The sequence below is a fragment of the Taeniopygia guttata genome, chromosome 2, assembly GCF_048771995.1.
Source record: "Taeniopygia guttata chromosome 2, bTaeGut7.mat, whole genome shotgun sequence".
NCBI classification, from domain to species: Eukaryota; Metazoa; Chordata; class Aves; order Passeriformes; family Estrildidae; genus Taeniopygia; species Taeniopygia guttata.
Genome location: NC_133026.1, coordinates 143950783 through 143967047, shown reverse-complemented (window position 1 = coordinate 143967047; position 16265 = coordinate 143950783). Strand labels below are relative to the sequence as shown.

At 41.8% G+C, this 16265-nt stretch overlaps 1 protein-coding gene across 1 annotated transcript in view; it reads left to right on the top strand.

Moving 5' to 3' along the window:
* NDRG1 (N-myc downstream regulated 1) overlaps positions 1–14277 on the top strand; it is a 39466-nt gene extending 25189 nt beyond the window's left edge. The window contains exons 6-16 of the mRNA XM_012572127.5: positions 2137–2199; positions 3802–3862; positions 4313–4399; positions 5562–5618; positions 6557–6660; positions 7047–7103; positions 7889–7940; positions 8710–8757; positions 10274–10309; positions 11624–11675; positions 12434–14277. Coding sequence (XP_012427581.4) covers positions 2137–2199; positions 3802–3862; positions 4313–4399; positions 5562–5618; positions 6557–6660; positions 7047–7103; positions 7889–7940; positions 8710–8757; positions 10274–10309; positions 11624–11675; positions 12434–12699 — 883 coding nt within the window. The 3' untranslated portion in view covers positions 12700–14277. The remainder of the gene's footprint in view (positions 1–2136; positions 2200–3801; positions 3863–4312; positions 4400–5561; positions 5619–6556; positions 6661–7046; positions 7104–7888; positions 7941–8709; positions 8758–10273; positions 10310–11623; positions 11676–12433) is intronic.
* Positions 14278–16265: the final 1988 nt, after the last annotated feature.

Below are 16265 nucleotides of genomic sequence, written 5' to 3'. Positions count from 1 at the left end.
TTGATCTGCAGTTTCATTTAAAAGTACTTGCAGCAAACACAGTAATTGGCTTTTGAACTTAAATCCTGACAGTATTTCTAAGTACTGGAGTTTTGGGAGCTGTGCTTTGTTGTGCCAGCTCACAGCAGACTTTGTGGCTGCAATTTTGTGTTTTAGCTCTGCTAACTTGTAAAGCAATTCCTTAACAGATATCTACATCTTGTCAATTTAAATATTGAGTTAGCTTGTTTTGTAATGACATCCTGAATATAAATACTAAATGAAAACTAAATGATTGCTATAAACAAGACAAGAATTAACCTCTAATTAACATCCCTCACAAATCTGTGGTCTTTATGAAATGGCAGCATGGTAGATTAAGTTGATGACCTTCCTGGCAAATCCAGGTTGTTGGGCAGTAAGAGGGTGAGGAGCCCCCACAGGAGGTTGTAGAGAGCTGTGCCGTGTACAATGGGAAACCTTGTGAGCCATGAGCACTGCCATTGCCAAAATGCTTCACCTGTTTAGGGCAAGTGAGATGGGTTTACCTTGAGATGCCCCTTGGACAAGAATCAGCTTGGCTGAGGAAGGGAGCAGCCAACATGCCAAGGGCAGGGTACAAGGCAAGGAGCAGTTGTTCTGTAAGAACTACGCATTAAGGAGCTTATAAGTACCCTTACTGCATGAGCCAGTCTATTTCCCTGCTTAATATTTAAGCTGGTCTGATGCTGCTGTTAGCTGCAATGGCCCAGTTGTATGAGAGAGCAGCCTACAAAGCTATTTCAGTCACCCTGTCTTTGCATTTGTTTAAATCATGAGCTTTTAAGTGCCTTAGCCCTCATGTCCTGAGCAAGTGTTAACACTTCTGAGTGGTCAGCTGCAGAGGGCAGCCATTGTGATCTGTGGCTGGCAAAGAATTGATATCATCATGTAAGAAGCTGTGTTATCTCTACCTGCCCTTCAACTGGGAGACCAGCATTCCCAAATTAAGCCATAGAATCATGGTTTGGTTTAGAAGGGAAACTTGCAGGACCTAGTCCAACCCCTCTGCAGTGAGCAGGGACAACTTAATCAGATTGCTCAGAGCCCTGTCCAACCTGATTGTGAATGTTTGCAGGGATGGGGCATCCACCACCTCTCTGGGTAACCTGTTCCAGGGTTTACCACCCTCGTTGTAAAGAAACTTCTTCCTTAGGTCTAATTTAAATCTACCCTCTTTTAGTTTAAGCCATTACCCCTTTTCCTATCACAACTGGCCCTGCTGAAAAGTTCATCCTCCTCTTTCTTATGGGTCTCCATTAAGTACTGAAAGGCTTCAATAAAGTCTCCCAGACCAGCTTTTGTCATGTTAAGGTTTAATTTCCCAAAAAGAAAATCTAAAAAACTAAAATGTTTTGCAGTCCTTGGTGGTTTTTGTTTGGTTATATTTTGGAGACTAAACTAGAGAATAATTAGGTATAACAGAGATTTAAATACATCCTAGGCAGATGTTTTCCAGCTCTACTCTGGATAGATTTTTTTCCACGTGCTACTCAGTTGAGAATTTGCTCAGAATCTCCTTCTCTGAGTTTTATTTCTGCTTTTAAGAAGACCAGGAGCATTAACAAACAGCTGTTTTTATTGAGCCTTCTTCATCAGTTTCATAGCCTTTCTTATGCCTTCATTTTCTCCATCAGTATTAATGGAAAGCTGTTCTCATTTATCCTGTGGTAATGTTTGTGTCCCTAAAAACATGCATGTAAGTTTTTTGTCAAATATCTAAAAGTCATTTCTGTAGTCTCTGATTATCCAATACTGGGAAACTTTTTCATGGTGGACTAGAAATACAAACATAGTGAATGTGGTTGGAAACTCCTCTCTTGTTCAAACTTTTTCATAAGTTCTAAGTGTAAACTTTGCTTGGGAAAGATTCACTATAGTCTGTTTTGTTCTTAGACGTCTATTCTCCTGTAATATATAGAATATTCATATAGATTATGCACATATTTCTGCAAAATTGCTTGTGTTTGCTCTTGATTTAAATTCAGCTCATATACTCAGTGATCTCATGATTACCACATTTGGAACAAGCTCTGCAGTGATCACTGTGTCTCTAAATATGCCAGTGTGCACTGCTGGATGTGGTGTCATAACTCCTCAAAAACGTGCTTCTTTTAGGTATGTGTATCCCTCCATGGATCAGCTTGCTGAAATGATTCCTGGAATCCTGAAACAGTTTGGGTGAGTGCAGAATTGCTTACTTATTTTTCTCATTCTCTCTGTGTGGCTCACTGAAAGAGTAGGCATTTGTTTTAGCTTGGCTGTCTGGCATTTTGTTTGCTAGAAATACACTTGTGGTTCTTTTGGATTCCTCTGTTACAGATGGATTGCTTTTGCCTTGGTTTCTGAAAGAGCTTATTTTTTGGCCCTTTTTGAAATTTCTGGTTATTTTTAAACAGGAAGCAACTTAGGAGAAATCCCATGTGCCTAATTTAGGGGCTTCCTCCAGTATTCTCTGTGTATAGCCCTCACAGGGGCAGGGCACAGACAATCTGTTCTTCCCGCTGTAACAACCCACGTTTTCCTGTGTGGTTAAGCAGGGAAAAAAAAAAAAAAAACCACAGTCCCATATGAAGAAATTTACTGTTTTGCTTCTGTGGCTTGAGTGTTCTAGGGGGTCAGTCTGACCTCCCTGAGCCTCTTCTACTGCCAAGTGCAGATACCAGGTTACCAGTGCTGAAAGACCTAGTGGCAGTGTTCCTGGGTTATCTACCTGCACCAGATCTGGGGATTTTTCCTCCCTTAAAGCTCAGCTTTAGCAGGAGCTGTAGCTGAAAAGGTTCCTTTTCTGTGGAGCTCATGCTCCTGGTACACAGTGGAGAGGGCAGGTAGACACCTTCAAGGGGTTTTTAGAACAAGCAGAGAAAACTTGGCATTCAGGGTTAGTCAGCTTTGGAAAACACAGGCAGGACCATTCCCCCAGTTTAGACATTAACATGCACAATTATAACCAGCTCTTACAGTACTGTGGGCTAGGTTACCTCACTCCCTCCTTAGGGGATGTGTATTTTTTGAACTGCCTAATGTCAGGCACAAGGTCATCAGTTTTGTTGAACTGCACAAAAAATGTGACCAATAACATCAGTACCTTGAAAATCAATGAAACTGGAGTGTATTTACAAAATCTTGGTTTAATATTGCTAATGAGAATTAAAACTATCCTCAGGTATTTTCCTAAAAGCATTGAATAATCTGTTTTTCTCAGTGGTTTTGTCTAGCCTTCCCTTCCATGTATTTTTTACGACCTTGAAGGCGATACTTTCAATCTGATTTCAGTCAATGCAAATATTTGGTTTGTCTCTGCCCTGTTTGGTTATGAAGTTTAAACTTCATCACCCCAGTGACTGGATAGCAGATGATGTTTCCCTGCCAGCCTCCTGTTAGAGAGGAACCAGTGCCCCAGTTGGATAGCTGTGGTGGGGAAGGGAGGGGGAGCCTGGGGATGGGGGAGCTTTGTATTTAGGCTGCAGATTTCAGGTCTGTATCTTATAAGTTTTTTTTTGGCAGAGACTAATCATTTCCTCCCAGGATCAGAACAATGCTGTGGTTTCTCAGTATATTTACTTAAAGATAAGTGAGGATAGCTGCTACCCTGCAATGCAGAAGGACTGGGGTCCTGCAAATATTACTGGGGCCACTGACATTGCTGAGGGTCCAGAGCTTGCCCAAGCTGAGCCTTCCCTTCTGCAGCTACACACTGGCATGTAAAAGAGGAAGGCTACTGGTGTAATTCTATTTTCAGCACCCTTCCTCATTTGTCTCTTCTGTTTTATTGCTGTGCAGGCTGAAGACCATCATAGGAATGGGAACTGGAGCTGGTGCCTACATTTTAACCAGATTTGCTGTAAGTTTTGTGGAGCTTCCCTAAAGCCTCAAGCCTGATTTCCCTTACACGTTTTTGTCCCCATAGCGTGCATGAAGAATTCCTGTTCTGCCATGCCCAGTTAAGGATGCAAGCCAAGCTTTTAAGTGAAATACCACAATCTGCAGGATAGCTAATCCAGAAGACCTAGATTTTCCATTTTAAGGCCTGGGCTCTACCCAGTTAATTTGCAGAAGGTTTTTATAATGGGAGTTCTCTATTTAAACTGAGGGTGGAGAAAAAGTTAAATCCTAATGTTCTCCAGCTGCTCAGTTGAATTGCTTTAATGAATTTTTTTCCCATACATATGCTTATTTTCTGCAAGATAAAACTAGACCTACCACTTTTATCCCCAATTTGCTAATTTAAATTTTTTGCTGACTGTTGAGCTGCAAAGGATATCTGATTAATGTTAGATCTTCTCTTTTGCAGTTAAACCATGCAGAGATGGTGGAGGGATTAGTTCTCATTAATGTAAACCCTTGTGCTGAAGGTTGGATGGACTGGGCAGCAACTAAGGTAAACATCTTTAAGTTAGAAAAATGAACCTTACTGCAATCCTGTGGGACATGAGGAGCTTGGCAGTCTTGTATGTCAGGGCATGGCTGCAGATATTAAACATCCTGGGCTAATTCCTTTTGTGTTTATTCTTCCATTTGCAAAAGAACTTCATACAGGGCTGGTGTTAAAAATAAGTACTGGAGAAGACAGGTACATGTGGCACAATGGAGCTACTGGGCAGCTCTTAACTGCTGGGGAGAACAGTTTACCTGGACATGGTAGTTTTGGAAACATCTCTCAAGAAAACTTCAAGTGTAGTGCAGCATTCAGTGCTTTCTTGTCCATGGCTTTGTTTACCAACACAGCCCAAAATATGAAGCAGAGCACAGAAAAATGTCCAGAACAGCATCCTCCATGTTGCAATAATCTGTGAGTCTTAGGTGCCAAAAGGACTCAGAAAAGAGCATTGGCTACAGATGGTTTATACAGCCAGAAGATGCTGACATAAAAGAAACTCCTAGGAGAAACTTGCAGAGCCAGGATGTAACATTCTTTCAAGGCTTAGTTGCTAAATATATTCCTATATCAAACTTATAAAAATAAACTGATAGACAAACTTATTTAAATGAAACATAGTCACTTTTCCTTGCTGAAATGAACTGGATCCATTTCAATTCTCACCCAATGCCTCAGTGCATTAAATTCTTCTATATCTGTGCCTCTGCGTTCCACCTCTCAAGGTGTGAGTATTGCTCACCTCGGGAGCACAGCAGGTGCCTTATGTTCTTGTGTCCTTCCAAAGCAGAAGCATTTACTGTGGGCTGTGAGCTTCTGGTGCCAGTCCCATTGCATTGTCAGGGTGGGTTGTTAGGGAGGAGAGTGGGCAGTGGGGTTCAGCCACCAGGCTGGTTTGCTTGGTGTTCCTGCAGGGAGAGATTCCCTATACACCTCTGCCCCTAGCAGTGTGTTCCCTCTATAACTGCATTAGTGAAGACATCTGATAAGAATGACTCAAACCCTTAATGGGGTTCTAGTTGTATTGAGGGGGAAAAATATCAGTTTAGGATATTCTACATGTAGAGAGAGCAGAGAAACATCCACTGGTCTGTTTATGGGTAATTGGAAGATGTTCAGGGGCTGTGTTGTTAATAGCACTTACTTAGGTAATCTTGCTGTTCAGATTTCAGGTTGGACAAATGCTTTGCCAGACATGGTCATTTCACATCTATTTGGAAAGGTAATGTTCCTCTGATGTCTTCAGTCATCTGTATTTACCTCCTGGGGCTGGGAGGAGTGCAGAAGCTTTCAGTTAAACGACAAAAGACGAACTTAAACTGAGATGGGATTCATACTAGCCCCAGCATTTTGGGCAGAATTCTGCCATGGGGTTTTCTGCGTCCTGAGTACTCAAGTGTATCTAGTTGTGATAACTCTAAAAGGTGCAGCTCCCTGTCTAGGCAGCCAACACTTAAACTCGAGTATAAGAGTTGTATACGCTCGTGTTGTGAGCTGAAAAACTCCACAGATTTGTTTTTTTTTTTTAATATAAAGCACTTGTAGCTCTGTGGCAGCTGGTTATTAGTATTAATAGTGCTCTCTAGTGCAAACCTATGCAAAGTGCTGGGCTGTTTTCTGGGGGTATTTCGTTGTGCCTGAAATTGTTAGTAAATGCAATGGAAAACTCCATTCCAGCAGAACAAGCAACTAATCTATAAAGACTTTAGAACCCAACTGTTTGAAAATGTTACTGATTGAAGTCCTCGAAGCTTAGTTATTTACTATTGTGAAATTAAGTTCCACATTACATGTTTGTAAGCTTTCAACATCTGCTTCACCCTGGAAACATTTATTAGGCTTCTTACCCTGAATCTTCTTTTGTTTGTTTTAAAACCTCACACTTGTCTGACTGTAACCATCTGCACTACAATGTTTTGCAATTGTGAGATTTAAACATTACAACATATTTGTATTTTCAAGTGAAAATTGTGGTACTGCAATCCGAAGCTAGTATTAATTCTGGGTGACTTCACTGGGTGCTGAAAGCTGTCCCTTCCCTCAAGGTGCACTCCTGTTGTGCATCTCATATCTATGAGTCTGATACACAACTACTGTGCCATGTCTTCAGATCCTTTCAGAAAATAGCCCCTGTTCTGAATAATTCTGTCTCCACTTTAGGAAGAGATTCACAGCAACCATGACCTGATCCACACTTACCGTCAGCATATCATTAATGATATGAATCAAACCAACCTTCAGCTCTTTGTCAACTCTTACAACAGGTAAATACATTTACCTGATTTCTAAGTGGAAACTTTTCAGAACCTGTCCAGCTCTTTAGAGAGTATGTCTTGCATGGTGGGATTACATGTTTTCCCCCAGTATGAAGTTTTGCTTAGTAGTGCCTTTAGGGATCTCAGGTGGTTTGCTTATTGGAGAAGGACCTTGAGCATTTGTGGGGTGAAAGGTTATACACTGGGACTGAACTACAACATTGATCCTTCAGTCTAAGTGTGGTTCTACGTCAGTTATGGAGGCCACCACATATGTCAGATTAAATTAGCATGAGAGTGTCTGTGCTTTCTCTAAACTAGAAGAATATAGAAGTATCTATAAAATTCCCATGTATCAAAATTCCCACGTCCTCTCTATTTTTTTTTTTTTTCAGTCGGCGAGACCTGGAGATTGAGCGCCCTGTTCCTGGAGTGAATGTTGTCACCCTTCAGTAAGTGTTTTATTTGAAAGCTTACTGCAAGTCAGGGACTGCCATTAGGAAGAGCTCCTCTCTTCAGACCTGGAAAACATACTGAAATTGAAATTTAAGTAGTTTCTGTCACTGTGCATCTAAAAATTTGTGCTTACAAAGTACTTGAAAAGTGTATTTAGATTCACGCAGCAATGTGTTAATGGAAACTATAGCACTAAAGGCACTTGAGCTGTCCTAATACAACCAAGAAAGCCCAGCCTAAAACCACTTAGAAAACCAACCAAAAAATAAATCTTCCAGGAAGATAGAGCAGGAATGAGAATGACTGACAGATCATCTGGCTTTTGCTTATGCTCCAACTTTTGCAATGTAAGTTGTCAAGTCCTTCCTAGCTCAGCTGCTGATGGTTATACACAGGAGACTCTGTTCCTCTGACAATCTGTTTGGAATTGGATGGACAGATCCAAAATCTGGAGCTCAGGGGTCTGGGGTGTGGTAGGCATGAGACTTTGATGCTGATACCCACCTTAATTTCTTATAAAGCAAGGAAGGAATAAGAGCACTGGCAAGGGCTGGTTTGCTGCCAGCCGGCAAAAGGAACACGTTCTCAGGCAAAAAATCAGAGCATGTCACTAGATCTGCAGCTAATGCAGGATTTGGTGTATCTTTAAGGTGTCTGGAATACAAACCAAATCATTTCCACATGCTTAACTGTCTCACCCTTCCAGAGACACAGAATGCAGCTCAGGGCAGGTCTGGGCTGGGTGGCAGAGATAACACCACTCATGTGTGCTTCTTTGCAGGTGTCCTGTCCTCCTGGTGGTCGGTGACAGCTCCCCAGCTGTGGATGCCGTGGTGGGTACCTCGAGCCATCTTTGCCACCCTGCTGAGGATGGGTGGGCGAGCCAAGGGGCTGCAAGAGGCCAGCAGAGCCCCTGCCACACAGCAGCCCTGCTGGCTATCAGTGCAGTCCAGTGGCTCTCCTCTTCCAGACCGCAGGAGAGCTGCCATTAATTCCATGCTGTTTGTCCCTTCTGCCTGTGCACTATTATTTAATAGCTACCACGTTAGGAACAATCACCACAGCAGTTCCAGTGAACCGCAAATATTTTCCTTTAGAGAGGAATCTGCTGCTGGTATTTTAACTTGCTGTGTGGTGCTGGAGCTGTGCCCTGGGTCACTCTGGAAGTGAAGAGCTTCTTTCTGACCATTTTAACTCTCCCCAGATGACAGAATGACTTCAAATGTTGTGCCTTGATGGGCATGCCCAGTCTGCTGGCCTGTGGCCACATGGCTACTCACCACTTGGGATGCTACCAAATGACCCCAAATCACAAGATAAACAACACTTGTTGCCATTGAAGTCCCAGAAACAGATGGGAAAAAAAAGTCACCAGTTCCCAAGTATGGGTTTGTACCTGGAAAAAATGCAGTTAAAAAAGTGAGCTGACTTACTTGGGTTTAAAGATGTATGTATGTATACATAGAGTCTTTACACAGAATCATAAGACACTCAGCTTAATCTGAAATAAGACAGAAAACAAGATGTTGGATCTGTTTTCATACAAGAGTTTGTACTTAAAATCTTGTGTGCAATGCCTTATGTTGCTATTCTTTTCTATAGGTTGAATGCAACTCAAAGCTGGACCCAACAAGGACCACACTTCTGAAGGTAATAACAAAAACTGTGCTTTTCAAAATAAACATTCCTCTCGCATAAAACCAGTTGGATTAGCTAAAAAAGCAGAACTAGAGCGATGTGTTGCAATACTGATAATACAGTGAGAATCCAATTCTGATTTAAAAAGACAATTCCTTCAGGGTGAGAGTATTTTAGTGGGATAAACAAAACTAGGGGCTTCTTGGCAACATTGACAGCAGGGAATTTCTCAGTTCCTCCATTTTGGAATAGTAGGAATGAGAGTTGAAATGCTCAGTATTTCACATACCCATAATGAATTTGACTAGAGCTGGCAAAGCTGATCTTGAGATATTTTGAAAGGTTCGAAAAGCTGTGAGCAGAGTAGGAGTGCAAAGCAATTCATTCTGTTCCTGTGCTTGCCTCTCAGCAGTAGTGTCAGGTGAATCAACAGCTAATCTATCAGCCACAATTTGGTCAACCTGCGTTTTATGAGGGTACAGTCTAGGACATCTTACTGCTAATTTCCAGAAAATTTGATAAAATGCACTTAAAACCAGCAGAACATCATGCAAAGGCTTTGGCTGATATTTGGCATTCAGAGTATGAGTGCAATCTTCAGCTTGTAATGAAGTAATGATGAAGTAATAGCATGCAAACAGTGAAACAAGTTTGGTCTTGCTTTGCCAAGAGCTTCTACTGCATCTCTCTTTAGTGAACTAGTCAGTGAAAATGATAATAAATAATTTTTTTTCCCTCCTAACATTGAGGAGTTATACTGCTGTGCTATAATGTGGGTGTGGCAGACACCCTAAGAAAGTTTGATGCTGTCTCAGACCTTGTATCAGTGGCCAGCCTTTGCTCAGTCCAGGGATATGGCTGATGCCAGATCCTGCTGCAGGCCTGTTTTTCTGCTAACTAATCCTAGATAGGATTTGGGGTTTCCTGTAGTTTGCAACTCTACTGTTTTCAGCTTGTAGTGTTCCTTGGAACAGGACTGTTTTTATTGGGTTGACTTTGAGGGGTGGAGTGGCAGGAAAAATGAAATGCTCCAAAAATATTTCATGCACTCAAGATAGCTTTTCTCATTTGGCTTTCCCTGCTTCCCTTGGCGAGTCAGGCTGATGCTTGCCATCAGCAATCTCAGCAAATCGTTTTTCCCTCTCACCTCTGAGCCTTAGGTGTTTGTTTTCTCTATCCTGTTTGTCATCCAGGTCAATACAGAGTCATGTTATTGTAATTCAGAGCTGAACTTGCAACCAGGACTAATAGGCTGGTTTCTAAGGAGCTGATAATCGTTGCCCAGCAAAAAGCATTTGTAGCTCCAGCTGATGAGCATCAAGAGCCTTTGTGGTTTTCTGGAGTGCAGTGGTGGCTTTCATAAGCATTTAACAGCTTGCTTTGATGTGTTCAGCCACGTGTATGTTACTCACACAACAAAAGGAAGTGTTTTTTTTGCCAGATAGCTATAAAGGTCATTTCAATATATCCTGAGCATCAGTGAGTTCCTCTGGCATTACACTAACTGGCTGTTCTCATCCCATTTCAGATGGCTGACTGCGGTGGGCTCCCCCAAGTTTCCCAGGTAGGATCTGGCTGGCGGAAATCCTACTAATCATGTTCTGCAGCGTGTCAGACTGCAACAAATGGGTGTTTTCCTGTAGGGTACTTGCTGTTCCCAAATGTCAGCCAAAAGGATGGTTATGATTTCATGAATAATGATGTCAGTTGGTCATCTGAGCTTTCTTTTTTCTTTAAAGACCAATGAAGCACAAAATTAATACTGGGAGGGGATATTATTTTCACTGATAATCTTAACCAAGTAAAGAACTGAGGTGGGAATGCAGAGGTATTATTTTATGCCTATTTACTAAGATAATGTAGATTAAGGTTTGAGACACTGACATTTTAACAACATTTTTACTTGGACTATTTATAGTATAAATCAAGAAAGTGGGAGAGGATATAACAATGCCAGGTTATTGCATACACTGGCTCAACTCGACTGTGGTTGAACTGGAGTTTCTAAAACATGTTTAGGCATAAGTTCCAAGCTGCTAATAAAGCCAGACTGGTAACGTTAAAATTCACCTGTGCCCTTGTGTTGCCTCACTAAAAGAGCTGATTTGTAAATCAGTTCTGGGATGTGATCTAACATTTAAACAGATTTCTAAGCAATACAAAATGGTGCTTGGGAACTTCAAGAAAAGCTAAATTTGTAATTTTGCCTGCAGCTGAAGTCCCTATACAGGCAATGTGTGCTCCAACAGTGGGAACTGGGAAAAAGTTTTTTTAAAGCACATGGTAGTATGTGCATTGCTTCTGTTATGGAGAGTCCATTCTTTGCCGTGGTTGAGAGAATTACACAAAAAATATTTTCATGTGAAATAATTGAGACTGTAAAGCTTATGTGGCCACTGTTAGCAGAGGAGTAAAACAGGGCCTCACTGCAAGAGTGTTGGTTGTAGGCAGTTGTGCTGGTATATTCTGGTGAGCGTTCTTGCCCTATACACATTACTATCAACTCTGAATAGCTGAATTTGTTCTTTACTGATTAGGAATTACTCAATTACTCGTCTTGTATGAACTGCCTTGTACATTTTGTGGGGCCAGTTGTTTTACTTTGGTTCAGCTGCCTCAGAACTGCTCAAGTCAAGTTTTGAGCCAGGTTTAGACCACTTGGGCTCCCTGGATCTCAAATGCATGTAATCCATTTTGTAAAATAATGGGGGTATGACTAGTGAGGGTAATGATGGAATTTTCTTATAAATTAAGTATTCATGCAGAACCCAGAGAATATTTAATATGTCCCTGTTAAGATAGGGCATCTATGGAATCTGTAACACTGTAATATAATCTACTGAGCACTGCCTATGATAACTCTGTCTCTCTTTTGCAGCCTGCCAAGCTTGCTGAAGCTTTCAAATACTTTGTTCAGGGAATGGGATACAGTAAGTATTTGTTTTATTGAATGGCTGATCTTTCTACCGAAGTTAATTGAGCATCTAAAGACGAGCCCAGGAAGTCTCTGATCCCAGATGTGTCACTTTTTGCCTTTTGGATATGCATTTGCAAGCAGAAAAAACACATGATGTATCTGGGCAAAGGGTTTTCGGACCAAGTGATGTTATTAAATAGTAGAGAGCTTTGTAAACAGATTATACCCACAAATATCTCTTCTACTTCATCTCAACGTTTTTAAGGTTGACTATTTGTAATAGTGTCCCCTCGTGGCACAAAAGGATATGGTTCATCTACTGCACACATTTAAAACCTCATTGGTTTTAAACGAGGTTTAAAACCTTATTTAAATTTCTTTGAGTTGCAGATGTTTGTTTTTCATATATTTGCTTCTGACAGCTGCTGTGAGGATGCACTATGAGCCTGGGCTGCCAGCAAAGGTTGGATATTGAAAAGTAAAGGGAGGGGCTGATGAGTCTCTTCAGTTTCCCTCTGGATTCTTGCAGCCACAGCAATGTGCCCTAAAGTTTCTTGAATCCCTCAGCTCTGGCCACTAATTCCACTGTAGTAATTTGGTCTCCTTAACCACACGCCTGGAGCAGGGGAGGTACTTCTGCACGTAAAGGTACCCTGAAAAGTATCCATTCAACCATGAAGGCTCCTCCAAGGATGGTTAAGGCTGAGGGGAAGGCAAGGGCTTCCTTCCAGGTCCATGCAGCGAGGCATTAATGCAAGACTCTTCTTCCAGTGCCCTCCGCCAGCATGACCAGGCTGATGAGGTCCCGCACCGCCTCTGGCTCCAGCGTAACCTCTCTGGAAGGACAGAGGAGCCGCTCCCACACCGGGGAGGGCACGAGGAGCCGCTCCCACACCGGGGAGGGCACGAGGAGCCGCTCCCACACCGGGGATGGCTCCAGGAACCGCTCCCACACAGACACACGGATTGAGCTGACGCCCAACTCGGCAAGTAACGCTGAACAATCAAGCCCCAAGTCCATGGAAGTGTCCTGTTAGATGGCTGCGGGAGGTGTAAAACCGGTCACAGTGTGGAAAAGTAATGGATGCCCCCTGTGTATCACAAAAACATAACTGGTATTAATCTCTAGCTATTCTGTAGGATGAACTCTGTTCACCAGGGTCTGAGAGGGACCAAAGAAAAGAAGCATCTCGTTTGCTCTATCGTTATTCTTGTATCTCAGACAGCTGCTGCTATTGTGCCCTCCTTCAGTGGATGCCAAATTCCAAAGGATACTTGCCAAAAGCTGATGTGGTTGTAAACACTTCAGAGTCAAACCAGAATTGCTCAATACCCTCTTTTAAAATCAAAGCTGTTACAGGCCCCTTTATCTCTTATTCTCTTGAAGTAAACTGGCACAATTTGAGATGAGTTTTGAAGCGGAGGAGAAAAAAAATAACTGTTAAGGATGACTTTTAAGAAAAGGAAATGAAACAACTGTGTTATGGCCTCATGTTGAAGCTGGAGTTGAATTCATTGTATATAGCTTGACTTCAAATGATAGAAAAGTTAACGTATCGTGCATTTATAGGCCTTCTAATTCATTAGTATTCAAGCCTGTTTTCCTATGTACAATAATATACTACTAAAATAGGCAATTTTAATGTGACTTTGAGATGAACTAAATCTTTAAGGTTTTTCATTTCACTTTTTTGAGATTTAGTTCCAGTCTTCCTTTCCTTCCCCCCTCCTAGACCCTAAAACCTGCTTAGCCAAATGAGAACAGGATTTAAATTTGGTAAGCAAGGTAGGATTTCCTGTTTGGGAACTTGGGCCAAAAGGTTTACCAAACTGCAGAGGTTGGTGTAGCTGTAACAAGTAGGGTAGCTGTACATGCCAGCTAAGCAGAAACAGCTTGATATTTCCTTCAGAAAGCTTCTTTGCAGCTCAAGTTTTTTGTGTCCAGCACAATTGTCATAAATTTGGAATTCTGTAAGCAAAGACAGATCCAGCTGTTCTTTGTCAGGAGAGATGAATAACTGTGGGATGGGCATGTAATTAGATACTGTACATTCAACTGCCACTAATTACTAGATTTGAAACTGATGCGAATTCACTGGTGCTGAAAAGTATTTCATGAAGTGGTGGAGCAGCAACACTGTATCTCTGGAATACAGTGTCTAATGACTTTGTAAATGTCATGATCTGCTGGTTCTGCATCTTTGCATAGCCTCCTTGAGTTGCTTTCTTTGAAGCTAGTGGCTTGATACCTTTCTGCCACTCAGAATGTCACAGTTGGGTGTTCTTAAGTTTGTCCTTCCGTAGCTAGTGGGACAGGATTTCCACGGCACCAGTGCATACCTGCTGAATTGCAGTCCTCACACAGACAAAAAGCTCAAATGCTGAGCAGTTACATAGCAAATGTTAATACTTTGGGATTGCTTTTTCAGAAGAACACTGTCTAGGTTACTTTATATTGACTAACTTCAGCTCTTGTGTAGAATATCCATAACATTTTGTGAGAAGAACAGACAATTTCCAGAAAGAATAAAGCTATTGTGTAAAGTCTATCAAGAAAAGTTTCTTAATGAAGTATTTGTATTTATTTCAAAACAAATAAATTTGTAACTTTGCAATGTCTGGTGTCTTCATATTTTACCAGGAGTACAGTAATATTTTTCAGTCCAAATATATTCTTGTCATCCCTTTGTATCAAGGAAGTCTTTCTGATTTTACTCAGATCTGTCATTCCCCGCTTTTGTGCTCAGAGCTTTCCCTCCTCCAGCTTACTATTCTAGGAAAACATTACACACTTCATCAGCATTGCTGCTGACTATTTTAGCACTAAAGGATATAGAAATACAGAAAAATATTGAGCCATGATACAGAATACTATTTGCTGTTTGAACTTTTTTCTGTCTCCCTGGCTAAAGTACTGTCTAGTGCACAGATCTGGGGTCTGACATCCTCACTGGAGTTGGTGCCACACTCACTGCATCCTTTCTGATCTCTAAATCCATTGATGTGATGAGTTCTCCATGAATATCTGGAGTTATTCAGACCTCCTGACTGAAATTGCAGATGCCACTTGGATTTTCTAAAGGTGGTTCTTTTTGGAGCTCTTACAAGACTGTAACTTTAGGAAAGTAAAGATTAACCTAGTGACTTACTTAACATACTGGAGTTTTCAAGGAGAGGTGCTTTCATGACTTTGCTGGGAGGGTTTTGGGTTGCTCATTCCTCCTGTATCAAAAAATCCTGTGATAGAAAGATGCAAAAGCAAATATTTGTCATGTCTGAGCCAAGGCTCTGCTGGATGTGATGATTCAGCAGTCAGGACTGGAGTGATACCAGCAAAAGGCTTGACAGCCAGTGCCTGTGAAAACAGGAGCAACCTGTGCCAGCTCATCTTACAAAAGAAGGGCAAAGTTAGGTTCTTTGCTGAGCTTTTATGGGACTGGCTAATCATTCCTTCCACAAGGACACCATGGTGTGCCTGTCAAGCCTGGGCAGTTTATTTTGGTTTAATGGGGAGGAATGCATCCAAGCCTTATTGCAGCACAAAGGGATCTGCAAGCACTTCTGAGCTGCAAGGAGTTGCTAGATCACTACAAATGTCAGCTTTGCAAGCAGAAGTTTTAATTTGGCAGAGAACACTGTGTTCCTGTGCATAAAAGCTGGAGGGCAGCACAGAGGAGTGGTGTCTTATCTTTTACAAGGAGTTATGACTCCTCTTTCCCTGCAGTACTGGTCTCCTGGCATCTTTAGCTTGTGTTGTAACTGAAGAGATGCAAGTGGCTTGCAGATTTATTATAAATTTTTATAAAAGCCCTTCCAAGAGCTGCAAAAGCTGATTTCTGTGTTAGCCTGAATATTGTAGAGTCATTAACCTGGAAAACAGGAGCTGGGGTCTCACTTTTTCCAAGTGTGAATGGCCACTAAGGAGCAAGAAGCTACTGTGGCATAGAGGAAATTCAGATTGGGTAGCAGGAGGTTTCCAGAAGATAACCAGTTCCCCCTTTACAGTGCTTTTGGGGCTATAAAGGAAGAAAACAGGATGGGCTCCCAGGGACCAGGAGGCTTCCTGATTGCATTAGTGTATCTCAATGCCAAATCTTTGCTGAAGTGGTACTCTTCAAAACCACTAATAGAAAGGATGGCATTGTTGAAATCCAAGTTATTTCCACCTGTGCCTAGGCCTCAACATCTACTGTATAAAAATCTGGCTAAACTTCCTGCTATGCTTCCCCATCTCTGTCCTTGCAGGGGGGGATTGGGAGAGGATGTGCCAATACTTTGTTGTGGCAACAGGACTTTTGTGCTGAAGGATGCTGCTGCTTTCCTCTTTAAAAGCCTCTATTGACTGAACAGCTGGAAAATTTAACCTAGATATATTTTTGAGGTTTATGATTAATGTCATGTGTTGTGAGTGATGGACTGAGCTGGAGTGAAAACTGTTTATAGCAAAGCTGCTTATTTTTTCTCTCCAGTGCTGGAATCCTCTCCCTGTCTGCTTTTGCATCTTGGGCAGAGTATCTGCTGCAATCCTCAATGTGTCTGTAATGGGGTCTGTTGCATCCACCAATGCAACACTTTGAGCAGAGTTCCTTGCAGCTTGGCCCTT